Source organism: Hypomesus transpacificus, chromosome 23, assembly GCF_021917145.1.
Source record: "Hypomesus transpacificus isolate Combined female chromosome 23, fHypTra1, whole genome shotgun sequence".
NCBI lineage: Eukaryota > Metazoa > Chordata > Actinopteri > Osmeriformes > Osmeridae > Hypomesus > Hypomesus transpacificus.
In genome coordinates, this window is record NC_061082.1 from 16,199,529 (window position 1) to 16,227,417 (window position 27,889).

The window sequence follows — 27,889 nt, forward strand, 5'->3', positions numbered from 1 at the left end:
TATGCTTTGGGGGGTATTATGCAATGCTAACAGGCATGGCTCAGTTCTTCACATGGAAAGGGGTAGGCAACCACATGAAAGGGGGACAGATCAAATATTATCCCTGAGCTCTTTAATATTGTAGCTGTTGAGCTGAGACCAACGCACCGACCGGTCCGGGTACTGAAGCACTCCGAACTGAAGACAGAGGCTTTCATTGAGTTTAAGAGAGGGGGAGGCATCTGTCTGCATGCACACACACACACAGACAGGCACGCACACACACACAGACAGACAGGCACGCACACACACACAGACAGGCACGCACACAGACACACAGGGGTGTGGCTGCCTGTTCATAACTGTCACTGGCTTATTTCCCAGGAACAACTTGAAGAAGAAATCTCAGGGGAGAGAAGTAACACACAAACTGCAAAAACAAAGCTCTCCAAATAATCACATGCTAAACAAATTTGGTCAAAGCGGGGCATAAAAAGACGACCATTGAGAGAGTGTTTGTCAATAATTACGGACGGTCCGGCAAGTACAGCTCCTGGAATCTAATCCACATTGTTGCTATGGAAAGTCAAGGTAATTACACTGAAGCAGTCGTGAAAAGCACCACGTCGAAGAACTGCAATCTGACTTGGTCTTGATTGGTCTGGCGCCACCAACGCTATCGATGCTAAAACATGACACACAGCGTCTGATTAACAATTAAACACCTCATCGATTATTCATCTGTAAGATTATGCCAGAAGCCACCATTGGATCCAATTAATTATTTGCTGTAAAAACCCCAACAGAGGACTGGAGAAGAGGGCGGGGTTAAGGGGCCATAACAGAGCACTGGGGTAAGGGACTGGGGTACAGGACAGGTAAGGGGACCGGAGGAGAAGACTTGGGAAAACTAAATGAATTGCAGGCAACAATCCGACTATGTGCCCTGCATGCCCAGCTCATTTTGACCCCTCACAATCATTCAGCTCTAGTTTCTGAACTGTTCTTTATCTCCCTTAGATTCTCTTTATCTGTGTTCCTTTATCGCTTCCTTTTTCCTTCTGTCCCCTGATCAGGCTCATTTGTTGTGACTGAACACAAGGCATGGGCCAGGAGAACCATTAGCATATCCATGACAACCTCAAACCCCTTGTTGTACTGCATCTGCAAAACTGACCATTGCCATGTTGTATTTGAGATATGATTGTGTTGAGTAAACACAGCGACTGTAATGCTGCTAGTATTGTATCCTTCTTTATTATCTTCTGCACTTTATACACTATCAAATGTCGCTTGGGATAATAGCAAGACGGATCCACAAAAAGTGACAGTTTCATCAGTAGCTGTTACTGATTACAAGTATTTTGCTAGTGTTGACAATACCACTGCAGTCAATGTAACAACAGCGTCCATTTTCCTTGAGGTACTGTTAGGTAGGGATGAGAATTTTCACTTTAGAAAAGGAGGATGAGAAGGTCCAGATCCCGGCTTTTGTAAGGAGTGGTTTGATAATTCTCAACTTTTTAAGAGAAATCCATTACCAAAGAGCCATTGGTTTCTGCATAGAGACTAGGTGTTTTGACTTATCACACTATTCTTCTGTTTATTTAACTCTGGGTGAATAATTGGTCTGTTGCATAACCACCATGCCTATACACCATGCTCAGCCAGACTAACTAGGAACACATGTACAGCAAGATTGTGAAACTATGACAACTATTAGTAATATAGCAGCCGACAGTCTAAGTTAGACTATTGATACAGATTCTATAGGGTCACTTTCAAAGAATTCAAAGTATCCACACAACCCATATACTATAGCCACTAAATCAAAAGACAAAAGGTTATGCAGAATTATTTCCGATGCATGCTGCAGAACTGTACTGTAGGTCTCAAACTTAAAACATGCAGACATAGTGTACGGGGCAAAACTAACCATCAAGGTGAAGGGTCATTTCAGAGTAGCAGAGGAAACCTGGCTGTGCACAACCATTTCATTCAGACCCTCTGGCCCAGTCAGTTAAAAGGATGGCACGGCCATTTGGGTGCAGAAAGAGGGCAAATATTTGCTCCGTAGTTAAAAGGACACCTTGTGAATTTCCAGTTGCATGTGGAAAAGCACTAGAACGTGGCATTTGCAGGTGCCTTTCACCTGCCCTAAGGCGTGCTAGGACAAGTTATGTCACAACACACAGCAACACTACGGCCAATTAAAACACCTTTCCTCAACAGGTGTTCAGATTTGTATGACTGGGCTCATTGAAAATGTGCTGGGAATCATGTCAAATCAACTCTAGGTTGATGGGTTGAAGGATAAAAGTGTGTATATTTATATTTATAGTTTCAACATGGATCTTGTGGTAATCATGGTTGAAACTGTAAATGTTTTGGGGCGTGTTTTGAACTTCTTTAAAGACCTTATCCCTGCCCCACAATAACTTTTCATACCCCTTTCAATCCACATATATTACTCCCTTTCTTGACGAAAAATGAGGAAATTGAAGAGGACGCGTCCACCATATAGAATTTACATAATTATTATTGGCATTAAAATACTTGAATTCATTTAATTACAGCACGCACACAAGACAATCTTAATCAGGAAGTATTGCATACAGTAGACAGGCCTTGTCATAGGCAGTTTGCCATCCGACCCCCTTTTCTGTGGCCAATCACACTCCTGCTGTGAGCGAGTGAGTCGAGTGAGGACTGAAGTAAGCCGAACAAAATAAAGCTAACCAGAGGGAGCAGACACACTGGTTGAGACAGAGAACATCAAATCTAAGCACAGCTCAGGCGGAAGTCGAATGCATGACTGCAGGCCGTCTTCATTCACCCGGTGGCCCAAACAAATGACCTGGTAATAGTTGGCACAAGAGGCAACGGCTGGTGTCTATTTGTGCCTGCTGCCTGTGGCATCATTCTTACTGCCAGACTGTGGGAATTCAAGATTCCTAACCAGGTGAAGGGTTATGGCAACCAAACATCAAACAGTGTCATGTAGTGCTCTGTTATTATTGTGCTTTTCAAACGCTATGCTCCATTATTAGTGGTGAGCTTAGCCCCAACCGACATAACAAGGCAAAAATGACCAAACACACTTAGGCTTTGCTTCTTTAAAAACATCAGTTGCGTCATTACCACATCAACTGCCATTTACTGACCTCCAAAATAAATAAAAACGTTTTTGCACTTTTAATATCATCTTTCTACTGTCACACATTATACACTTACTCTCCGAGGTTGTTCAATCTTCTTGCCTTCTCTGAAACTTCCTTTTATCTGGAGTTTCTCTTTTAAGAATGCATGACAGGCTGAACATCAATGTCTTCACACAAAAGCAATCTGCAGCTTAGACTTAAAAATTGCTTCTATTAATAACCCTGGGACGGATAGTGTTCTTCTAAATCTAAGTATCCAACCTCCACACTAGCTTCACACTAATTACATATTGCATCTTTACCTATAAATACCAAACTAGTGGTGTTTTAACTTAAACCATACTGTTTGACAAAGTTACCAGTTGACTGTTGCCAGTCATCAATTTCAACAGGCCAGCTTGGTCAACCAAGCGGGGCGTGCTTTTAAAACAAACATTATGGAGGTGCATTCCTTTTAGTCCATCTGGCACATGCTCGAAAGTGGCTGCTCTGCCTGTTTTTCTTGAGTAACAACAATGCCAGCAGCCAAGTTACAGCTCCTGTTGCCTTTTCTGACTGGCGGCTCCTGTGTCCATGAAAGCATCAGTGTCGGTCGAGGGAGGGAGGGAGGGAGGGAGGGAGCCAACACTTCGAAAGTGCATCTGCCTGCCTCTCCCCTCCCTGCTCTCTCTCCACTCCTCTCAGCTTTCAGCAGCAGACAAACAGCTTGGTCTGGCCTTGTACATACCATGGGAAACGTGATACATCCAAAACAGGCTGGTGAGGATCCTCAGAGACCAAGAGCAATACAGTAGCCCCGCATTTTTGTTTATGACCAATAAGCCTATATGCGGATCGACTGACAGCTAGAGAGTGTACAGTTAAAGATGTTACATGGTCAGACACACTTTGCACAGTAATGTATATATTTTAATGCGTTAAGTTTTGTCTGCTATGGCATTGGCACCAAGCTACTCCGAGTGAGGCCTTGTGTAAACATACCATACCAGAGCATATAACAAACATTGCCCCCGGTTAAATGCAGGCTTTAAAAAGGGATGGTCTGTACTGTACTGTACACATGTCCAGTCTTTTTCTCATTTGACAAATAGTTACTTGTTATGTGTGTCTCTCCTGACTATGTGCATACAAGGGAACTATGTTGGCTGATGAAAGCATGATACAGGTTAGGTTGCAACGCTGATGATTTGTGTCAATCAAAACAGTCTGGCTCTAGCAGGGTGGTTTGACCCAATGTCGGAGAGGGGAGACCCTGATCTGGATTAATTTAACAAATAAATCCAGGTTGCCATCTCTATCCATCCTCACAGTGGCCTAAATACTTAATACCACGTGCAAAACATGTTTTCGACCGGCATTTATGTTGACAAGAACTTCATGGCCACCTTAAGGCTTTTCATGTAATTTTGTCATTCTATTGAGTGAGCATTATTGCCTGGTCGCTAAATCACTTGACTGATAGCCTCGGTGTGTTTAAAGATCTGATATTGATTGTCAGTTGGAAACGATGTTTGCAGACCATGATTTGAGTAATGTTAAACACTTGTGTTGTTCTTGTGTTTTTTCGGTCTGTCAGCCTACCTGGTTTGGGTCGTACGCCTTAAAGACATGGCAGGCCATCTCGGACTCCGGGTTGTCGGGCTGGCTTCGGATCAAATAGGCGAAGTAGGTGAGGTCATTACTATTGTGAATGAACCTGGAGATGTATTGAGCTTTATGCTCGAAAATGAATACGGATGAATTGGCGTTGTTTGCCGGAACACAGCGAATGAACGGAGGTATCAGGACTAACTGAACTTCCCTGGCCTGCCCGGGGCCAGACTCATTCTTCTCACTTTTCCTTCGGATTTCGGCCACCAGCCATGGCAGCATTGGCAGGGTAGTCCGCCGGTCCAGGGACGACCAGCCGATGTACAAGAGAGCAAATCTTTTATCGGTCTTGGACAGATTGTCTTTGTCATCTTGACCCTCCATGTCGGTTTAGCAGTGGGTCAAGCTGACAACACTATACTTGCCTATAGGCCTACTGCCTAAATCAGTAGCATTAAACAATCAACAACAATGTACCGATTTAAATTAAGAATAAATATTCTAATTTAATTCGTATACATACGTTTACAATCGATACCTCATATTTAAAGACATCATAAATCAAACTGTTACTGCAACAAAGGCTCAATGAGCATGTGTCCCTCGTGCATGCTTCTCCTTCAGACTTGCTGTTTGTTTTTTCCCACTCCGAGGCACTCTGTCAACTTCTAACTTTAGTCTTGTATGTCCAAATGAAAGTCCAGTCTGTAGTTTTCTTCTTCTCTTAGATTTGTATGTGGTACGAGCTGCTGGCGAAACAAAGCGTAAGTTTGCAAGCTTTCTAAAACGTGGCGTTGGCAGCCTCTATGTAAACACTAGTCGGTCAAAAGATAACATCAGACTTCTTTAAGGCGCACTGGCTTTCCCCTAAAACATCGAGACGATACAATTCACAGCAAATTCTCAGTCTGCACCCCTGCAGAGAAGAAATGTGTCCTTTGCATTTAGTTGGAACGTCAATTGTGTGTTAAGAGCACCGTTTGATTGTTCAAGGGTAGCTTGTGGGGTAAGGCTCTCTTCGCTTCCATCCAAACAGCCCCTTGGAGGAGTGGCTGTGCGCGAGAGTACACTCACCCAACCGCCCCCACCGCATGTGCGCGAGAAGTGGGCGTTGCCACCAACAAAAGGGGGGGGACCATGTGCATGTGACAGATGCCAGGTCCCGCCCATTTAGTTACGTCTTACGTTGGGATTTTAAAGTACACCTTCAGACTCCCCCAATTGTCCAAACTAAAGGGATTTTTCATGGGGGGGTAAAGTTAACCCAAAAAGAACACGTTCATCACAGCCCAAGGCAACCAGTACAAAATGATCCTGCCAATACATTCTGTTTCTCAGGCTAAGCATTTCTTCTGTCTGATTTGACTACCGTGCAGTCCAGTTGGTTTATTATCACCACCCCATTCTATTGAATTACCAGTACATTAGATGTTACTTTATTGCACACATAAAATACACATTTCTGGATATGAGATGGAAGACCCTCAGTGAGCTCATAACATCATTTATTAAGCTATACTAAGTCCCATGAAGAAGCGTAGAAAAATAGTTTTACATATATAATGTCACAGGAAGAGAGAGCAGCACCAAATGTTACAATAGAGAAAAAAACATATTCAAATAAAACAACAATTTTGAATATTTCAATTCAGCTCATAAGTGATTTGGAAAAATAGGTATACACACAACTATGTGTTCCAACTGCATCACAAGGTTTAACATTTCAGAGTGCAGTTTTGTACAATATATCCCCAAAATAAAACAGAGCAGTGCGAATCAGAAACAGTTTAGCCTGTGGCAGAAGCTAGATAGCATATGTTGTGTATGTTGGTCACCAACACCTACCCACATAATCTACTGTTAAAAAAGAAACTATTAACACTGAAACACATTTTTTTATGAACTAAACAATTCTTCTAGATATTTTATAAAGCCATCTCACATCTATGAGATTTCATGATACATCATGTAAACATAGCCAACACTGTCACAAGGATGATTCCTCAGCATGAGTAAAGAACTGTTTGTCTGTCACACAGTCTCCAGAACAGCAGCCATTTCCTTGAACTGTCTGTAGAAGTTCTGAGACAAAAATGTGGGTTACCAACCATCCATACAATCTGAATATTTTGTTTTACAATAGCATCCTAAACTTAAGGTACACTGAATTCCATCAACAAGGACTAATGGAATGAAAATAATCAACTTATCTATTGTTTTATTGTTATTGTTGCACTATGCCTGGTAAAATACAGACCGTTAATAAAATGTAACGGGTGCCAAAAGGTTGCTTGACTTTTTTCTCACTACGCTTTTAATCGTTTAACAGACTGACCTGGAACTGTGGCACTGTCATCTCAAAGGACCTCTGGGTTATCAGTCCTGACGTGTTGGCCAGCTTCAGGAGCAAGGAGACGTAGGGGGAGTTGAGAGAGCGACACGTGTCCGAGCTCACCGCCATCCCTAGTTTCCACTGCATGTCCACAAGCTAGACAGGCCACAAAGGATGACCAATCATCAGTCACTTTCACTCATGACATCAAAACACTGCAAGGGATTCTATTACTATTCCATTACCCATGCACCTGTTCCTTAGGTACCCGGACACACATTTACTTGCCAGATAACATATGAAAGCAAGTCACTCAACATTGGGAGATGTATGGTGTATTTGTCTAGGGGGCCCATCCCAGAGGCTGGGGAGACAGACTACCTGTCCGATGCCAAGCATGGCCTGGGCCTCCTGCTGGGTGTGGACCAGAGCCCCCTGCTCACTCCACAGCTGCTGGAGGACCTGCAGGCTGGCTGGGGGCCACCTGCTGCAGCCTTCTCCCAGCCTGGACGCCAGAGCAGCACCTGATAGGTTGCTCTTCCCAGCAGACCTGATGCACAGTAAGAAAACAAATTGTATAGTGTAATGCTGTTTAATGACTGTAATCAAATGTTAAAGAAAGGCCCACTCATACAGACAATAACACCGACAAAGTTACCTTTAGGTAATCTACAGACAATAATAAGATAATACTTAGCTATAATTAGCTAATACTAATTTGAAACATGAACTGTTCCTGGTGTTACATCAGAATCAAACTCCTTCAAGGAACAATTTCACACCCATCTCCCAAAGCATTCCAGAGATCCTAAACATTCTGAGCAGTACCATCTGTAAGCCAAGGGATGTTCTACTCTGACAAGTACAGTACTCTGTGGGCCAAATGCATACCATACCGGAAAGTTAACAAGAGGAATCTGATGACCTCCTCAAGAGCGTCCTGATCCAGTCGGATTCCTGCATTTTGGAACCTCTGTGCACATGAAGGTGGAGATAATTTAGTCAGTGAGTCATGTAAATATGAACTACAGGATTTCAGTGAAAGGTAAATAGGGAAATGGGTGACTGACGTCAGAAATCTCTGCGGAGTCCACTCCCCTGGTCTGTCCTTGGAGATGAGTTAGGATCCGCTGACACTGGACAGATTATCAGATTACAGCTATCAGAACCACAACAGCAAATCCTTGAAGGGCAGAATTGGGCACTGCTATAGCTGTTCACTGAAAAATACATGGCTTCCTATAAATTGCTTCAATGTTATACAAGCTATGATCCTCTCAGTCAATGATTGCTTATGTTTTTCATGATGTAGCTGCCAGTATGACCATGATATTTTGTTTTAGACTAGTCTTGACATTGAGATGTGAGTATGGCAGATGCACTACTGTTGAAGCTCAGCTAATTACTGTAGGGTGTTGTGCTTGTCAAAGTATGTGATGGGAAGCAGAAATTCTAACATTAATCATAATCGATGGTGATGATGCTTGCACTTACTGTTTGAGCGAATAGTTCCGGGGGGAGTATGGCAATGTTTCCCACAGTTCTATCCACACCTAAAAAGTAAAAATGCGCTGAGCACTGTATTCTAGATGAAGTCATTATGTTTAGACCATCTAGCTAACGTTAGGATTTTAGTCTTATCAGTGTTTGGTCGTTGGCATAATATAGCATTACGATCAAGAAAGCTAGCCAGCTAACACGTTAGCGTAGCATGTCTAGTTGATGTATTAAGTACCTTGTGTTAAGTAAATTGTGTGACACTATATACATCATATGAAAACGTCCATGCTAAAACCTACCAGATGATGGTTCAAGTCCTGGCATCTTTAAATTACCTGAACCTTGTTCAGAACGAGGACATTAGCAAGCTGTTAGTATAGAATCTCTGATATCTTTCTTTGATAAGCAATAGCGCCCTCGCATGGCCGTGCACATTATGTCGTTCGAGGCTATGATCAGATGATGCTTGATGGGACCAGACCGACCAGACGGTAGACCAGGGGTGTCCAATCCTGGTCCTCGAGAGCTACTGTCCTGCATGTTTTAGATGTTTGCCTGCTCCAGCACACCTGATTCAAATGAATGGTCATTACCCGGCTTCCACAGAGCTTGATAACGACCCATTCATTTGAATCAGGTGTGCTGGAGCAGGGAAACATCTAAAACATGCAGGACAGTAGCCCTCGAGGACCAGGATTGGACACCCCTGCGGTAGACTCTGTGGGATTTCATTTACTGTATAGTCCAGTTTAACAGCCTTTTGTGTGTATGGGGGATTTGAATAGAATAGACAGACAAGAGAGAGATATACATAATATACATAGACACATCCAGAAAGGTGGCGGTGTTGTTATTAAAATATGACAATTTGAGATCATTAGCATGAAACCAACTAAATCAAAGAGAAATAATCCTGATAGTCGTCGTCAGGCCCCTATTCTCTGTTCCTATTTGTTGATTTGTGACATATAGGCCTACTGATAACATCCTATTTATGGGAGATTTCAACATTTATGTGGATGACTGATTCATTAAGCAAGGCCTTCACTCCTCTCATAGATTCCACGGGATTCACCCAGTTGGTTTCCAAACCACCTGTTCCACCACACCCGGAGTGGCCAATAGCCTTCTTCACTCACATACATTGGATCTAGTTCTCACACAGGGAATTGCGATGACCGGTCCAACCTTAATCAAATCGAATCAAATCAAAATGTATTTGTATTGCCCTTTTTACACGCAAGCATGTCACAGGGGCCTTGACATACGCCCATAGAACTGCCCCTCAACCAACCTAAACTCTCAAGGAAGACAAGGAAAAACTCCCAGAAAAACTCACTGCAGGAGAAAAAATGGAAGAAACCTTGGGAGGAGCAATTCAGTGAGGGATCCCCTCCTCCAGAGACGGTTGGTGAAAGAGAGGAGCAGAACACAGGCTTAACATTGTTATACAGCAGGGAAGTGTCAATGGTTTTCAAACACCAAAATCCATTGTTCAACTTGGTAGATGTAGGAAGAGACTGGGAAACTCGCTGTTGCCTTTAAAATAAGTTATATTTATACGAATAAGGGTGAGAATGCCCCGTCCCCCGTTGTCACCAAATAGTAACGGAAACTATAACAAGGACTATACAGTAACAGGTTTACTTTATTTGTAAAATCTAGATGGGGCAACGTGAACATATAGAAGCTTTAATTGCAATTTAAAAGTTACATGTGATTGACCCCAACCAATCGGGCTTCAAGACTGGCCACTCCACAGAGAGTCCTCCTTTCAGTCACCACTGCCCTCCAGTCTGCCAGAGCGGCTTCCAGGTCATCCGTCATCATTCTGCTGGACCTTTCTGCCGCGTTTGATACGGTTAACCACCAGATCCTGCTCTCCAGACTTTCTGAGATGGGCATCACTGGCACTGCACTCCAGTGGATCTCATCCTACCTGTCGGGAAGATCCTACCAGGTCTCCTGGGGAGGCAAACTGTCAGGCCCTCGCCAGCTCTACACTGGTGTCCCACAGGGCTCCGTCCTTGGACCCCTCCTCTTCTCTCTGTACACCACCTCACTTGGACCAATCATCACCTCCCATGGCTTCTCCTACCACTGCTACGCTGACGACACGCAGCTGTACCTATCGTTCCCCCCGACTGATCCGGGGATCTCAGCTAGGATTGAGGCCTGCCTCACAGACATCTCCGCCTGGATGACCAAGCACCACCTCCAGCTGAACCTCGCCAAAACAGAACTTCTCATCATCCCGGCTAAACCCTCCATCTCCCACGATCTGTCAATCACCCTGGGATCTGCGACGGTGACCCCTTCATCCTCTGCCAGGAACCTTGGGGTTACCATGGATGACGAGCTCTCCCTCACGGCCCACATTGCTGCAGTCTCCCGGTCGTGTAGATTCACCCTCTACAACATCCGGAAGATCAGGGGATACCTGTCTGAGCACTCCACCCAGCTGCTAGTCCAAGCACTGGTCCTGTCCAAGTTGGACTACTGCAACTCGCTGCTCGCCGGTCTCCCAGCATGTGCAACCCGCCCTCTTCAGAGGATTCAGAACGCAGCGGCCGCCTGATCTACAATCTCCCCAGACACTCCCATGTTACCCCGCTCCTCATCTGTATCTTGTATCTTGGCCAGGTCGCAGTTGTAAATGAGAACTTGTTCTCATCTAACCTACCTGGCTAAATAAAGGTGAATAATAATAATAATAATCTCTCTCCACTGGCTACCCATCAACACCCGTATCAGATTCAAGACCCTGGTACTGACCTTCCGAGCAGTGAACGGGACTGCACCCGACTACATCAAGTCTCTCCTGCAGCCTTACACCCCCAGCCGTCACCTACGGTCTTCTTCAGAAAACCGCCTGGTGGTCCCACCGCTCAAGACCGCTCGGTCCCAACACAAGCTCTTCTCCTGCCTGGCCCCCCAATGGTGGAATCAACTCCCCACCTCCATCAGAGACACTGACTCTCTCTCCACCTTCAAGAAAAGGCTCAAGACGCATTTGTTCCGGGAGTACAACGGTACTTAAGAATGGTTTGCTTGACTCGATGTTAGTTTCCTCAAGGATCACAATGACTTTTGCTTAGAGACTTGTTGCTCTTGTGGTTAGTGGTAACTGATTTATATTTTTGTACTCGCTGTGATACATTAGTTTTTATTGTTGCTTGTTTTTCTACAGGTACACTTGCACTTAAAAGCGGTTCATGTTGTTTAATTGTAACTGGTTTAACTACATGCTCTTGTGGTTCTTCCCTTTGGCACTTATTTTGGTTGTTCACAATTTGTGCTTCATGTATTGGCTACTCGCAATGTTTTGGGGCCATCTTGTTGTTATTATCAGTGACCTATGCACTTTGTAAGTCTGTCTCTTGGAAGTCGCTTTGGATAAAAGCGTCTGCTAAATGAATAAATGTAAATGTAAACTAACGATGTGTTGTAATGTTTGGGTACATGTGCTACTCACTATTGAGATGGATGTGTTTATAACTGCTGTTGTTTAAGTGATCAGTTCAAGGTTGTCTCTCTGCTACTTTGAACTCCTGCTGGTGGTTATAATGACCTGAACAGCTGAATAAAGACATGTGAAGCTGAAAGACATCGCTCATTATTTAGACTGTAGAAGAAGGATGTGTGCTTCTAACACATCTATACTCTTTAGTCTATCTCTCTGTATCAATCTCTTTCTCTCCATCTCTTCCTCTCTTTATCCCTCTATCTCTTCATCTCTCTATTTCCATCTCATCCTTCATCTCTCAATGCAATGTTGCACTTTCCCCAATTAATAGCAATGCAATCACAGGTTAACTCGACTGGATTGATTTCTCTCTGGAAACCCAATTTCTAAAAAATTGAATGAAAATATGCATGCATGCCTTTCATTGTAGCCCTTTTACCGTTCTGGTGCCACCTGGTGTTTCAAATGTGAAACTGCATCTCGAGTGTTTGTATCATTAGGTAAGTTCGACATGGACTGTGGCTGCATGAAACGACCTGCGAGAGTAGCCGCTTGCAGTCGGGGAGGAGTTAAAAACAGCTATGTGAAGTCGGACATTCCAGCTTTTCGTGGTTTGCTGCGTTGATGTCAGTCATGGCCGATCAAGCGCTGTTTGCTTACTTTATTTATAATTAAACGTAGTCTTTCCGTTAGTGAAGAGACGGACTAAAACCCTGTCTTCGACACATTTTCTATTCAATTGAACTATTTGGTCCGGATTTAAGCATTGGCGAAACTGAAGGTGTCAGAATAATTACAAAACACGCGTCAAAGTAGTCGTGTGTGAGCCTGGCCAAACTTTAAATAGCTACTTCACCAACTTCACGGAGCTGTTTTTAACTCCTCCCCGACTGCAAGCGGCTTCTCTCGCCGGTCGTTTCATCACCTAATGTTTTTTATCCACGGTTACTTGAGCTTTAAATCAGTGTAGTTTGTCATACGTAAAGTGAAGTTTCACTACGTTTTAACATTTGAGACCTATTTAAAGATCAAAGCTATGTTGCTGTCCACTTATGAAGGTAAGTGCTAGCTTTTGACGTTGTATCCACGATTTGCGAGTTTTTGCTTGGGTTTAAACTAATTTCGGTACTAGCTAGCTCGATTGTGTTGTTAGCTAGCTTAAGTGTTTGTCTTTATTAATGGGGATATTTTAGTACGTTGAGGAAAACGTATGTAATATGATTTAATGTTATGAGGATGCACAGTCTTCTGAGTCTCAAGCTACTTACTCCAGTTTTGTGGACTTTAATATTATCGCCCTTGTGGGCAGCATAAAGATAGCTGTGAGCCGATATAAATTGAGCGTTCATAAACGTTCCGTCATTTCTTTTCTATGTTGTAACTATCTGTTTTTAAATTGAAAATGAGACACATGCAATATAGTATGATAATATTATTGGATTTAAAACGTTGTAATTCCAATCCAGTCATTTTATAAATTGACATGTAGCTAATGCTTATTATAGGCTATTATTATTTTGAAGAAAACCAAATTACTATGAGGAGTTGTATGCCAGAGATTACGTATTTATCACAGTGTTGTGTTTCTCCAGTAAAAGAGAAATCAGAGAAACGTAGGCCTACACCTCTCACCAAATGATCAACATTACATATGCAAAGTGGACAATATGACAGACAAAAGAGTTCCTTCATGTGAAAGGTGAGTTCTAATTGGAACTGTTTCTTCCAGATCCCCTACTGGCCAATCATACTTGATCATGGGCGGAGACTAGACAGAGAAAACAACTTAAGGCTCCAGAGAGACTACAGAGACTCAACCAGAGAGACTATAGAAACTTGAGCAGAGAGACTCAACCAGAGAGAGACTCAACCAGAAACAGCAGTGACCAGACAGAGGATCAACTAGAGAAAAAAATCTTCCGGAGACTAGATACAGGATCCTGAGAGAGCTGAATTATGAAGACACCTCACTGTGATATATGTGGGAAGAGCTTTTCCATATCCTATAACCTTAAAAAGCACATGAAGATCCACACTGGAGAAAAGCCCTACAGCTGTGACCTTTGTGATAAAACCTTTAGCCAAGCTGCAAATGTCAAAGTTCACCGCAGAATCCACACTGGAGAGAAGCCCTACAGCTGTGACCTCTGTGGTAAAACCTTTAGCCAGGCTAACGATTTCACAATTCACCACAGAATCCACACTGGAGAGAAGCCCTACAGCTGTGACCTCTGTCATAAAACCTTTAGCAGTGGTAACAGTCTAACAGTTCACCGCAGAGTCCACACTGGAGAGAAGCCCTACAGCTGTGACCTCTGTGATAAAACTTTTAGCCGTGCTAACAGTTTTACAGTACACCGCAGAGTCCACACTGGAGAGAAGCCCTACAGGTGTGACCTCTGTGATAAAACCTTTAGCCAAGTTGCAAATGTCAAAGTTCATCGTAGGATCCACACTGGAGAGAAGCCCTACAACTGTGACCTCTGTCATAAAACCTTTAGGAGTGGTAACGGTCTAACAGTTCACCGCAGAGTCCACACTGGAGAGAAGCCCTACAGCTGTGACCTCTGTGGTAAAACCTTTAGCCAGGCTAACGATTTCACAATTCACCACAGAATCCACACTGGAGAGAAGCCCTACAGCTGTGACCTCTGTCATAAAACCTTTAGCAGTGGTAACGGTCTAACAGTTCACCGCAGAGTCCACACTGGAGAGAAGCCCTACAGCTGTGACCTCTGTGATAAAACCTTTAGCCAAGCTAACGGTTTCACAGTACACCGCAGAACCCACACTGGAGAGAAGCCCTACAGCTGTGACCTCTGTCATAAAACCTTTAGCAGTGGTAACAGTTTAACAGTTCACCGCAGAATCCACACTGGAGAGAAGCACTACTGTGACCTCTGTGGTAAAACCTTTAGCAGTGGTAGCGGTTTCACAGTTCACAGCAGGATCCACACTGGAGAGAAGGCCTACAGCTGTGACCTCTGTGACTATTCAGGTAAAACAAGAAGCTATCTGAAGAGTCACCTGCGTGTCCACAATAGAAAAACCCCAAAGCAGTGATGTCTGGGGCCAAACTGTCCCAGTAGTAGTACTGTATAGTCTCGTTTGTTGCATATTTCTGTGAAACTTGCTAAATAAACATTAGCTAGCTACACCATGTACCCTCTAATCTAAATATCTGTTACTTGTTTGGCCAATTTGATGGTGGAAAAAAGAAAAACCCTTTTAGTTATGGAGAGGAATATAGCTAGATAGCGCTAGTTCTTTGGGGGGGGGGGGGCGGATTCTGGTTTTTCCAGTTATCACCAGAAGGGTCATAACTTTTAAACGAAAGAATGTTTTTTTATTGCCCACATAATTATGTATATTTGATATGCTCCAAGTGTTCCTTTATTTTGTAATAAAAGTGGTTGGAAAAGTAGTACGAACTGAGATGATTATTGTAAAAAAATGCTGTGTGAAATCTTGATAAAGGATGATTTTCCTAAAATAATCACGCATACATTTATGTAATTAGAAAGCCCTTCTGTTCAATATGATATAAACAGGGCAAGTGTATGATTTAATACGAAAATGAATGAAAATTGGAATGCATGCCTATCATTAGGGTTTGGTAGGCCTACCGAAACCCAGTTCCACTATGGAACCGGTTCCTACGCAACCGGTAGGATTTGGACCTGATTAGAATGCAAATTCTAAAACTGGTTGTTCCAGTGTGTTTACTCGGCTTTCTTAGAATAATTCAATGTGTTGATTGAATGAAACATACAGCAGTAGGGCCGATACAAGAAGACACGGCGACACTTTGTTGCAGAAGGATGATGGTGCAAGTTTTGTCCGTGGAGCATACAACGATTAATAAAAACAATCATGTAGACGTGTTTGAGTAATTGAGCATAACTAATTACACATGTAAACAGAGTAGGCCCAGGCCTAATCGTATTATTATTAGAACAAATCAGTACCATTAGCATAGTAGCCTAGTAAAAGAGATATTAGCAGCATCTGCAGAATTAGTAGTTGTAGTAGTGGCATAAGATATAGCAGTATCGGTGGTGGTAGTAGTTGTGTTGTGGTGCTCTTAGTCTTTTTATGAAACGAGTTGACTGAATACCTTGTCTTGTGTCTCCACTAATCCAGTAGGAGCGTCAGTCTATGGACGTCCATGACGCAAAAAAAGATTTAGCTGCCTCTCCACTAATCAGCTATTCTAAAACTGGTTGTTCCCATCCTTGACTGTGATTGGCTATATCGCATTCCATGCCGTTGTAAAATCCAGCATAACCTCACAGGTTGTCCTCATAACATTCTTTAACATTCAATATTACTGCGCATCGAATATTTCAAATTGAAAAAGACGGTAAAGATGTCCATCTGGCTGTTGCGTGGCAACGATTTATGTAGGAACTATACTTTGTAGTAGCGGAAGAATGACGGTTTATTATTAAACTATTTTGTTTCTAATTGTTTTTATTTATGAAACCATATCAAATATTTGTAGTAACAGTTTAAAAAAGCAATAAGCCCCGCGAGGGCTTCGTGCCTAACAACTCCCCTTATCTGTTCTAAAATCAGCAAATTTAAGCAATAAGCCCCAAGAGGCCGTGGTTTACGCTGATTTTAGAACAGGTAAGGGGAGTTGTTAGGCACGACGCGAAGCTTTTTGATTGTTTCGTTTTTGTAATATTTTGATCGTGGAATTCTGGTGGAAATGTGGAGTTGCAGGCGAATCTAGTGCACAGTTCAAAATGGCTGCAAGCTTCATTGTTTTTTGGGGGATTTCCTGCATGTACAGGCACAGGTAAAACTCCTTTCCATGGTCGACCTTCACCTGGTCCCACATCCCATTGTTGTTGACTACTGCACATCTGGAACGAATGTATATGTTAATATAACATATTAGGTCCAGTTGGTGCAACAGACATACACAAATCCATTAAATGCATTAGACTCAATGATATACAATACATAGACCAGACATACTGAAGATATATTTCAATTTGCAAAACACAATTTCAAATTCACTAATTCAGTGCTTGATAGGGAGCGTTAAATAGCATGTTTTAAATGGAGCGTTGATACTAAGCATGTCTGGCTTGGTAGCTGGCCAATGCCTAAAAGGGTGCCTAATTGCGGAGAGGGGTACTGTGTGTAAGTGATGTCCGCAGACACCCCCTGTGGATAAAGGGTATGTGTTTAGATATAGTGACATGGAGGAGAAAGGGGAAAAGGTGAGATTCTCTGCAGTGCTGAAGCATGTGATGACAGGTAAGGAGGGCTAAAATGTCCTACAAAGCAGAAATGGGGTGAGTGATAGCTGTCAATCATCCCTATGTGCTCCTTTGTTAAGAGAAACAATGTTACTTTTGCTTTGCATAGTATAGTACTCACCTGTACACCTCATCATAGATAACCAAATTATTTTTAATGGGCATGGTTGCATTTGCCACAATTCTGGCCACGTGGGTGGCCGGAAACATGCAATTTTTTTTATTTTGGTCCATGTGTTTCATATGGCCCATGTATTCGGCATGTTAGGGGATGGGATTTAGATTACGACACCCTTTTTAAATAAAAGAGGAATAAGCTTAACGCTGATTCGTCGGTCCTTCAGTGCATGCATATGTAATGACCAAATTTAAATAACAAAAATGAATATCAATTTGCCAAAGTTATAGGCTGCTTACATGTCGTTTTCAGCAGCATGTAGTCGTAAATAGGATAGGACTTTGGTGATTTTGGCGGAAAAAGTTCCACGCATTGCATTTATGGGGGAAAACCAAACCTGAAGTGAATTTATATGCCTTGATTTTCTGTTTTTCATTTCCCCTTTTGGTTTTGAAACAGAAAAACCGCTACAGAACTAGTGATTTCTGTTGTTCTTTTTCCCAGTTTTTCAGTTCTGGTTTTAAAACAGAAAAACCAAAAAACAAGTTTGTTTTTCGTTTTTTCCGATTTGTTTTTGAAACGGAAAAATGAAAGAACGAAGGGTACACGGATTCCTGTAGATCACCAATTATAAAAAACTGTGCAGTGGCGTCAACTGTGCCAGTGATACCGCGAGTCGAGATACAATTTGAAAAGAAAAGCGCTTTGTTATGAACAGTAGATTAAAGTCTGGACTGATAACGAGGACGTAGAGTGTAGCGATTCACGTGAGCTTAACGACTGTATTTCCAGTTTTTGACACATGAGGATATTTGCACAGTATTAAATAAACATATTTAGTTATACACTGTGTTCTGCAGTTATCTAAAGGTAGCATATGTGATGTTATCCTGTATTCCATGCAGTCGGGGAATCTCTCTCCCCCCCCCCCTGCACCCCCGTAGTGGACAATCTGATGGTGAGGAAGCGCTGAATTTTGATTTAAAGTTTGAGTTGGATTGTACAAGGTTTTTATGGAACAATTATCACTCAGTACAAGCGCAATTAACACTGCTGGATCTTCATGATAATCATGAAATTGAATGAAAAAAACGTGTACGAAGAAAACCAAATCCTAGCTATAAATATTACGAGTAATGTTCTTCCCACATTCAATTTCTGCAGTCTGACTACAGTACGGTCATCTGCGTCGCCAATTCCAACTGTTTCCAAAATGTGCGTAGGCCTACGGGAGGGTCAGAGTTTGCGTGGAGGACCGCACATTCTCCCGTCAAGTTTTTTTTTTATAAATCACAACCTTTGCGTGGAAAGTGGCGTACGCACATTTTCAGCCCCGTTTTGTGCGATCCCAGGGGCCTCATGTATAAACGTTGCGTATCAAAAAGCTTGCATACGCTGGTATTCACGCACACTTTGCGATGTATAAAGATTTACTTGACGTGAGAATGTGCGGGCCGTCACAGAAACTTTTGAGCAGCTTTTTGAACCTTTTAAAGTCTTGTCTGGCTCTGTAACGTGGCAAATTCGAACTGAAAAGTGCAGAAACTCACCAAATATTACAGTATAAAGTTTCCACTACTACGTTTATGACGTTGACTATTCAAAAAACATAAAAATAAAAGATTGATCATTAATGTGGATGTTCACATCAAAATGCCAAAACCCCAAACGGGAAATGCTATAGGCCTATAGCCTTCTGTTTAATCCGCCACCACTTAATAACTTATTTTAAACTTGAGGGTGTCAAACAAACAACAAAATCACTGAGGAAATGCATGTCACGCTAACCCTATAGCTGCCATGCTGTTACGATGCGCCACCACTCGTTTCTTCATTTAAAGTTTTATATCGGACCATTTCTTCTTAATTTCTGCCATGGTCCGGTTCACTGAACCCACAGCATTTATGGCCCTATAATAATAATAATAATTGTATTTGTAATGCACTTAACATTTAGCTAAATCTAAAAGTGATACAGGTTAAAAACAAGAAAAGGCGCAAATAGTGACAGTTTTCCGCTCCGCCGACTTTCTTTTGTAGGCCTACTAATACCTGATGACAGGCCGCCAAACAGGACACATTTTCTCGCCTCCACATTCGGTTGTCAGAGCCTCGATCTCACAGTCACCGTATTTCTTCGAATAAACGCAGCAGAGTTTAACATTCATTTTTAGTGCAGCGTTTATTTGAGGGCAGCGTTTATTTGATAAAACGCGGTAATTCAGACAAAGAAATTACCTCAGGAGTGCATTTACTATTCATCTGCATATTCATTTATGGGAGGAGGCAAGGCGGGGTCAGTGGCTCGTTCACGTGCGATCAATCTCACGTTGATTGTGATTTATAAAGGAAAGGTGCGCAGGACCTGGCGTACGACCGGTTTTATACATGTGAATATTTCTGTGCGTAGGTACTTTTTGTTTTGGCCGTACGCCATCTTCTGGTATGAAAGCTGCGCAATCCTTTATAGGTACATGAGGCCCCTGGTATTTTCTGTGTGGAGTTTACATGTTCTCCCCACGCCTACATGGCTTTCCTCCGGGTACTCCGGTTTCTCCCACTATCATAAAGACATTGCTACTATGAATGTTGGTGAATAAATGTTAGTTGTGGTCGGAGGGTGCTGATTGGTAGCCACACTTCTGTCAGTCTGTCCCAGGGCAGCTGTGGCTACAGTTGTAGCTTACCACCACCGGTATGACTGTCTGAATGAATACTGGACTCTGTAAAGTAACTTTGAGTACTTAGAGAAAGCGCTATAAAGGATATATGAAAACAAATAAAAAATAATGATCAAAAAGAGTATTGGGACACCACTTAGGCATCTTGTCAGTAGTATGTGGATAGGAGGAAGTACAGTTTATTAGAGTCAGTGTGGCCTGTTTTAGGATGAAATCACACTGTTTCTTTTGATTATCAACCCAAATGAATGCACTGACAAAGTAAATTGTATAAACTCAAACTTGAAAATTTGCTGGGGCATACCATATTAAATACGGGGGCGGAGGCCATGTCCTCATATGCGCTCTCAATTATAATGTGATTACCAATGAAATGCACTGATGAGATTGGCATGCAACCCGTGCACGTGCGTGTGTCAATAAAGCTTCACTCTTTATATTTTAACAGCAAAGCTGATTACTGACTGTGTGATAAACGGGAAAGTAGCATTCACATTTAGTCATTTAGCATTTAGCAGACGCTCTTATCCAGAGCGACTTACAGTATGGTAGTTGGATAGCCCTGACTAAGGGACGTAAAATCGCCGTACAACTCACACTGTTAACAATTTCCCTAACAATTTAGTTGAAAAACTAGTTTATTTAAACTTGCAATTGCACTTTTCTGTCGCATTGCTTTGGGAGAGACACCGCACAGTCTGGACATTATGACGCATACAGAGATTGTGACGCACTTTACCAAATGATAATAACTCATCCTAAGAAGTAAAATATGTCAGTGATGAAGGAAAATGCTTCGTATGCAAAGAGTCAAGAAACTTTTCATTTTATAGAAGTGATTTCTTAATTTGTCATCCTGTAATGTGTAATAAATGTGTACATTTGTGTAAACATGGATGACATCTCAAAACATAAAATACTAAAATTGAGGAGTAAACAGAAGGTAAGGCTGGGTATCTTGAAGTAGCTACAACGATTCAAACACGAAAATATTTGGATCTCTAGATTATTGAGAATAATTTATTTATTGTGAGTCTAAAAGTTGTGTTTGACACTGACCTAACCTAGTCATATTTCATAATTCCAAGTTATATTTCTTCATCAAAAGATAACAAAAGTTCTGTTCAAGGCACCTCTCTCTCTTGTCGTGTTTCACTGCTAATTGTAACCTCAATTCCACCTACCGCACCTTGTTTGTTTGTGTGCATGTGTGTTTACATGGTGTGTGTGTGTGTGTCAAGCCTGCGTGTCTCCGTGACACAACTGCATCCCAGTTGCCCCTGCCACCCTGTTGGTCAGAGCCTGGACTGAAGTTTCCTCCCCTGCAGCCCCATGACAGGAAGTCCCCAGAACAGCAGGACCTCCTCCAGGTAAGAACAGCTGCCTGTAGAAACTCAACACATTTGATAATATATTCATTAGGCACACTCATTTGATCCAAAATGACACGCTAATAGTATTTGCATAAAGTAGGTGCAGCAGATAATCAAGAATCAGAAGTGTAGTGTAGTTGAACAGTATTCCAGTGGTTACAGTCAGGGAATGGCATCTGATTTTGACCAGATAGTGTAACATTAACATAAATACAATATGATATCATTCTGATAAAAGTGTTAGTGCTTTGGAAAAACATGCCTCACCCATGTGGCACAGAATTACCAATTTAAGAGTTTAATCTGTGCCTGTGGGACTTATCAGAGCTTCTTCTGATCGTGAGCAGTTTCACTCTATAGACCAGTAGGTTGGGAGAGGAAGTTGAGGAAGCATACAATACAAGTCTGTCGTTTTGGTGATGAAACATCCGCCTTTGCCATTAATAATGTTGTTGCCTCCTCAATGCACTAAGGCCGGCCGCAAGACCAAGGCTGGCAGGAAGGCTGCAGGATCGGACAAAGCTGGAGGGGCTGACAAGGGACCCCAGGCAGAGTCCTGGAGGGTTGATGTGGGCACTGGAGGCTGTATGCCAGCTGCTGAACAAGGTTCACACCTGGCCTGGAAACTGGCAGGACCAGGCAGGATGGTGAGTAAAAGGCCCTCATCCCTTCACTGGGTACTACAGACACCAACTACTCCCCTCAACTCAATCTACCTCCACGTCTCCAACAACTCTGATAACTTCTCTATCACGATGCCTTGCTAAGTGTTTGTCTTGCCTGCAGGGGATTGGTGGTGCATGTGTGAAGATGCCTCCCATGTCCCAGACCAGCTACTGTGAGTATTGGTTTATTAATGTATCAAGAGTACAACATTCATGATTGAATGATCACTTTCTATCAAGAGAGGGATCCACCAATCACACCGTGACTCTCCTCTACATGTAGGTGTTCTTCCACCAATAAGACTGTCAGCCTCTGTGCCATTCAGCCCAGAGGAACCCAAGACCCTAAAGTGCAGGTCCACACCAGATGATGGGGAGAGAACCAACTTCTCTCTACCTCCACCTTTATCTCCACCCACATCACCTCTGTCTCCACCTCTGACTACACGCCGACCTCAGGCTCAGTCTCCACCGTCTTCTCCTCCCACCCTGGATGACCCAGTGACCCGGGAGACCACGCCCCAGCCTCTGTTTGAAGCTATTATGTCCCATTCGTAAGTGTCCCTGTTAACGTCCTCTTTAGGCTACTGCCCTGATGAACACAATGTTACAATGTGTCGTTAGTTGTCATTGTACTGTAGAGAGAGTGTGACAAATGCGTTGTTGTTCTTGTTACAGTCAGTGGAGACTCATCAAAACGGTCCTGTTGAGAAAGGTAGATAAGATGTTTATTTTCTAACCTAATATTTTTTACTCAGCTTGACAATAACTATGTGTATCTGTACTGCGATTTAACTTCCTCACCCTTTTTTTTACGCTGCCTTTCTCTCCTCTCTCTCCATGCCCTTTTCTCTATCTCTCTATCTTGCTGTCTCTCTCTCAGAACAAGAACATAGCTGAGCTGGAGAAGCATTTAGAGGAGATGATGGAGTGGGTTCTCCATGTGGTCAATGAGGGAGTGCTGCCCGCCATGGCCCTTTACCAGGTCCATCACATCAGCCAAGACCCGATGTCGGCCGCTTCCTCCCACAGCAACTGTGTCTCCATGTCGGCCTCTTCTCAGGGCTCAGACCAACCGGACATCCTCCAGGGTGTTCTAAGAAGCAGGAGGAGCAGCAGCAGTACCCAGGGAGGGCTGCTGGGAAACATGGTCCAGGAAAGGGAGGAGAAGGAGGCTTGCACACCCTCGTGTCAGGAAAGCCTCCCTCTCTACACCCAGCAGAAGGAGTGCAGCTCTGCCAGCAAGGAGGAGCAGGAGGAAGAGAACCTGCAGAAGGAGGTGACCTCTCCTTTCTTCTCTAAGTCAGCCACCAGGAGCCCTAGTCCCAGGAGTGAGGCAAACAGTGTTGCTAGTTGCCACGACCTTAACCTCACTGCCCAAAAAATGCTAGACACTGTTGTGCAGATGGCACACTCGGCCTCCAGATCAGTCACTGATGACGAAGACTGCGAAAGTGACGATGGCTCCTCCGTCTCGTCCTTCGACCAGGCCGAGTATGACCTGGACCGCCTGCTGGTGTCCCAAAGCACGGGTACGAGGGTGTTGCAGGCGAGGATCGACTGCTTCTCAGAGGAGCTGATTATTCACCTATATCATCTGCTCCCGGAGACACAGATGGGACGATTTCCCTCGTCATGCCGCTGTCACTACCAGCCCAACGTCCAGTGCCTGGAGGCAAAGCAGTGCTTGGATTGGGAGCTCTTCAGTCCTCTGATGTACAACTTCCTCCACTTGGCATTCAAACAGCTGATGGAGAACTTCCTTGGCCTGGTCATCTTTCTTCCGGACGAACGTGTCCCGATGAACGATCACCTCAAATGGTTGTGGAAGGAGGACAGGGCCGACTCCGACAGCAATGCATCCATAGACGACAGTGACAGCAGCGACTCGTGTCTGGACTGGTCCATCAAGTTTACGCCGGGCCCCAGCCAAGGGATTGTTGGTCGAAACAGCTCACAGAGTAGGCTGCGGCCATCTTCCTCTGCCAGCCAGGACCAGAGGGGGGCACTAGAGGCCATATCTGAGGTGTTAACCGTAAAGATGGGAGATGTCCTTCACTTTACCTGCAATGACCCAGAAAAAGCCATGGCCATAGTCAACAAAGGTAGAGACTTTTTTTACTCAATCACTATTTTGGCCCCCGAAGGGAATTCAGGTGTTCGGGCAACTAGTAACACTGTATAACTAGAGTTGTAAGTGTTACAGTACTGCTGAATGACAGTGTAGGTATAGTTAATAACTATATTATTAATGTTAGCGATCAAAGTCAATCACTGTTTAAAGAAAAGTATAGGTAATAGCTATAATAATAATAATAGGATACTTAAAAGTGTGAGTGTGTTTTGTTGTGCTAGGCCTTGATGCTGAGGCCATGGCCAGGCTGGCGGATCTCCTTCGCAGCTCCTCTTCTGAAGCCACTGACCAGGAAGGGACAATAGGAAGTCCCAACCCAGAGTTGAGTTTAGGCTTCACCAACCAGGAAGTTTGCCAGTCGGAGAAGGCTGACATCATCATTTCCTGGTTGCCCCCAAGGCCCTCTGAGACCCCCTCCCTCCAGCCTGGGGAGGTTCTGATCCAGGAGAAGGTTTGGACAACCTCCGGGGCCCAGTGCCCTGCACCACCAGACCCTGCGGGACTTCCTGCACGGGCTGATGGTACACCTAGCCCTCCAGGAGTCCCCGTCGACCACCAGCGCCCCCACCCCCTCGAAGCTAGAGGCTACTCTCCTTCAGAAAGTGGGATGGATTCTTTGGACCCAAGACGGGATCAGCCTCACCCTGGATCACCAGCCCCAGAGCCCGTTCTTCAGTGGCACAGACGCCCTTGAGGCCATGTTGGAGGCGGGCTACGCTAAGCTGTCACTCAGCTCTAACAGTAGCAGGGCCCTGCTCCGCTCTGCTCGCCACGGAGAAGCGGGAGCCATTTGCTGCCTGGCCCAGACCATTGCCACGGTGATCTGCCGCCACGCCGAGGACTGGCGCGCTCCTGCTGTGTCGGATGTTACCGTCCGTTTTGAAACAGGTTGTGAGGGGAAGGAGAATGCTCAGGACTCTGCTGGCTTGGAAAAGGCCAATGGAAGCTCCAGCTTAAGAACAAATGTGAGGATAGATGACGGATCTGAGCTCTCTGACGATAGCTCCTCATCCGCCTCCACCTCCCGGTTCTGCCACTCCTCCTCTTCCTCCACCTCTGACTTATCCTCCTCCACCTCCCGGTTCTGCCACTCCTCCTCTTCCTCCACCTCTGACTTATCCTCCTCCACCTCCCGGTTCTGCCACTCCTCCTCTTCCTCCACCTCTGACTTATCCTCCTCCACCTCCCGGTTCTGCCACTCCTCCTCTTCCTCCACCTCTGACTTATCCTCCTTCACCTCCCGGTTTTGTCACTCCTCCTCTTCCTCCACCTCGGATTTATCCTCCTCTTCGCACTCCCAAACCTCCATCAGCTCCTCCATCTCCAGGAGCTCCATGGCTTTGGACCCCTGCCCAGATGGGGACAATCTGGACCATCTAAGAAAGACCAAACCCTCCAGACTCCAAAGATGGTTCACCTTGGTAAGCTGAAAACAACTCCACACACACTGGCACTGGGTAGACATGACCTGAACGCAGTCTAGGACAAGAAAGGGTTCAAAGTATGCATTTGAAGAATACATTATGTATGAGTAGAAAACAGTAGATGTAGTTATTTAGCAGATTTCTTTATTCAAAGCCACACACACAGAGGATTTGAACCTCTTGACATCTTGTTCCACAGCCAAATGCTCTACCACATAGCTACACCCATCCCACCACATTAGATATATAGTTACAGTTAATGTAGTTCAGTCAAGACACTCACGTATTACATTTGAGCATTTATTGATAACCATAGACATGGAAATAGGTTTGACTTTGGCAGTGTATGTATCTAGGAGACCCAGTCCCTACCTTAGCGAGCAGCATTAGCGAGCAACATACATACATAGAATATGAGGCAGGGAGCAAATAGAGATATAATCCCCCTGATGGATAGAACATACAGACGACAAGGGGGAGAAGGGGAGGGTGGAGGTTGGCAGTAGCACAGATCATACAGCAACCGGGGGTGAGTGTGTGTGTGTATCTGCGCAGCCTTTGAATGCCGCCTAATCGGACGTAGCTCAATGGGCTTGAGCAGGCTAACACAGGTGTAGTTAATGAGTGGATGACGCCCGCTGCCAGAGTGCCATGGCTGAACTAGACTTTGCTCATTTATTTCCTGTCAATGTAAAACACTTAATAATTTTAAGGAACTGTTTGTCTTTGGTCTCACTTACATCCCAGATGAGAAAGAAGACCAATGCTGTCACCAAGGTCACACAGAGTGCTGCTGCCAAAGGACAGAAGAAGACTAACTCAGTTACTCCCCTCAACTGTGGAAGTGAGATCATTATATATTGTCATGATATATTGTCAGATCATTTTTGTTCACTTAGGCTTTCCCACTTAAGTTGGCTCTCCCACCATTTCACACACACACACACGCACACACACACACACACACGCACACACACACACACTCATACTCTTTTCAAGTAAATGGACAGTGCTGGTTATGTGTGACATCATCTCCTGTTGTGTGATGGTGTTCCCTGTCCATGCCCAGATCCTACCGAGTCCTCCAGCATGAAGAAACAGAAGAAGAAGTCCATTAAAGGATTCTTCCGCAGGATCTCTGCAGCTCTTTCGAAGGTGTTCTGTTGTAGCTGCGAGATTCACCAGTAGAGGCAGCCGCTTGCTTCCTGACCTGACTTTGGAGACGGAGAGGATCTGTCACTTCAACAACCACCGCAGCCATTTCCCACTCTGAAATACATAACAGAGCTATTCATAATTTTAGTAATATTAGTAATATTTCCCTTGTAATTGCTAAGCTGTTTGTGTTTAGGTTTGTGACATCTCCAATTATTTTGTGTCATATTATTAGTATACTGCCACTTTACTGCAGTACTTCAGTATAAAAATGAGATAAAACACTAGCTTTTCCAAAGTTTTTAGATACATATAGTTTGGTCAAGTTTGTGTTGAGAATGTTGACCGTTTCCCAATGACTGCTTCGCAATTAACATTGTGCACCATTCTTATTGATCCTAAGCGGTCTCATCTGCTCACACATATTTGCCCACACATAGGTATGTTTGTATGCAAGGGGGGTGTATTTCTTATTCTTTTATCAAAGAGGAAGATAAGGAAGAGGAGAGCAGGAGGGAGGGAGAAGCAGAAGAGTGCAGGGGAGAAAGGGTAGAATGAGGGATGAGGTGAGGGCAGAGAGAGTGGAAGGAGAGAGGAGAAATGGGGGATTGTTGGAGGGGGGACGGGGGGTGTTAATAGTGGCTCTCACACACACCATAAATCAACGCAGACTACACCGGTTACACTTGATGCCGTGACTTTTTCAGGATCAACGAATCAGCACTTTGCCAATCGCTGTGCTTGTAGGACGACCCTCCTACTTGTCTTTTGGTTTGCTGCAGCTTCACACATGTTGGACTCCCAGATCGGGCATGCTAACTGTTCATGCATTCCCCTGAAAGACTGGTGACAAGCGCTAACTGTTCCATCAGTTGGTACTGTGTTTTTAAGTCATACAGGTGGTGGTAAGCTACAACTGTAGCCACAGCTGCCCTGGGACAGACTGACAGAAGTGTGGCTACCAATCAGAATCAGAATGGGATTTATTCGCCATGAAAGTTTGCACAGACAAGGAATTTGCTTTGGCAGGAAGGTGCA

General features: G+C 43.9%; 3 protein-coding genes across 6 annotated transcripts in view; 1 reads left to right on the forward strand and 2 right to left on the reverse strand.

Moving 5' to 3' along the window:
* The window catches only part of tbc1d4 (TBC1 domain family, member 4), a 28,892-nt gene extending 23,124 nt beyond the window's left edge, over nt 1-5,768 (reverse strand). For 2 of the 4 annotated variants that reach the window (XM_047047661.1, XM_047047657.1), the window contains exon 1: nt 4,722-5,767. In XM_047047661.1, the coding sequence (XP_046903617.1) occupies nt 4,722-5,114 (393 nt within the window). In that variant the 5' untranslated portion in view covers nt 5,115-5,767. Of the gene's footprint in view, nt 1-4,721 lie in introns of all 4 variants that reach the window. The other 2 variants (XM_047047658.1, XM_047047660.1) reach the window with 2 other exon arrangements.
* A 431-nt stretch (nt 5,769-6,199) lies between these two features.
* commd6 (COMM domain containing 6) lies at nt 6,200-9,028 on the reverse strand. The gene is made up of 7 exons (XM_047047663.1): nt 8,862-9,028; nt 8,557-8,615; nt 8,133-8,198; nt 7,959-8,035; nt 7,444-7,612; nt 7,066-7,218; nt 6,200-6,812 (listed from the first exon to the last, which is right to left on the reverse strand). Exons 1-7 carry the CDS (start codon nt 8,884-8,886, stop codon nt 6,762-6,764), a joined length of 600 nt encoding a protein of 199 aa, XP_046903619.1. The 5' UTR covers nt 8,887-9,028; the 3' UTR covers nt 6,200-6,761.
* An 11,964-nt stretch (nt 9,029-20,992) lies between these two features.
* On the forward strand, nt 20,993-25,331 carry LOC124485892. Its single transcript, XM_047047778.1, has 8 exons — nt 20,993-21,043; nt 21,375-21,470; nt 21,947-22,120; nt 22,260-22,311; nt 22,422-22,692; nt 22,817-22,853; nt 23,022-24,243; nt 24,494-25,331. Exons 1-8 carry the CDS (start codon nt 20,993-20,995, stop codon nt 24,964-24,966), a joined length of 2,376 nt encoding a protein of 791 aa, XP_046903734.1. The 3' UTR covers nt 24,967-25,331.
* Nucleotides 25,332-27,889: the final 2,558 nt, after the last annotated feature.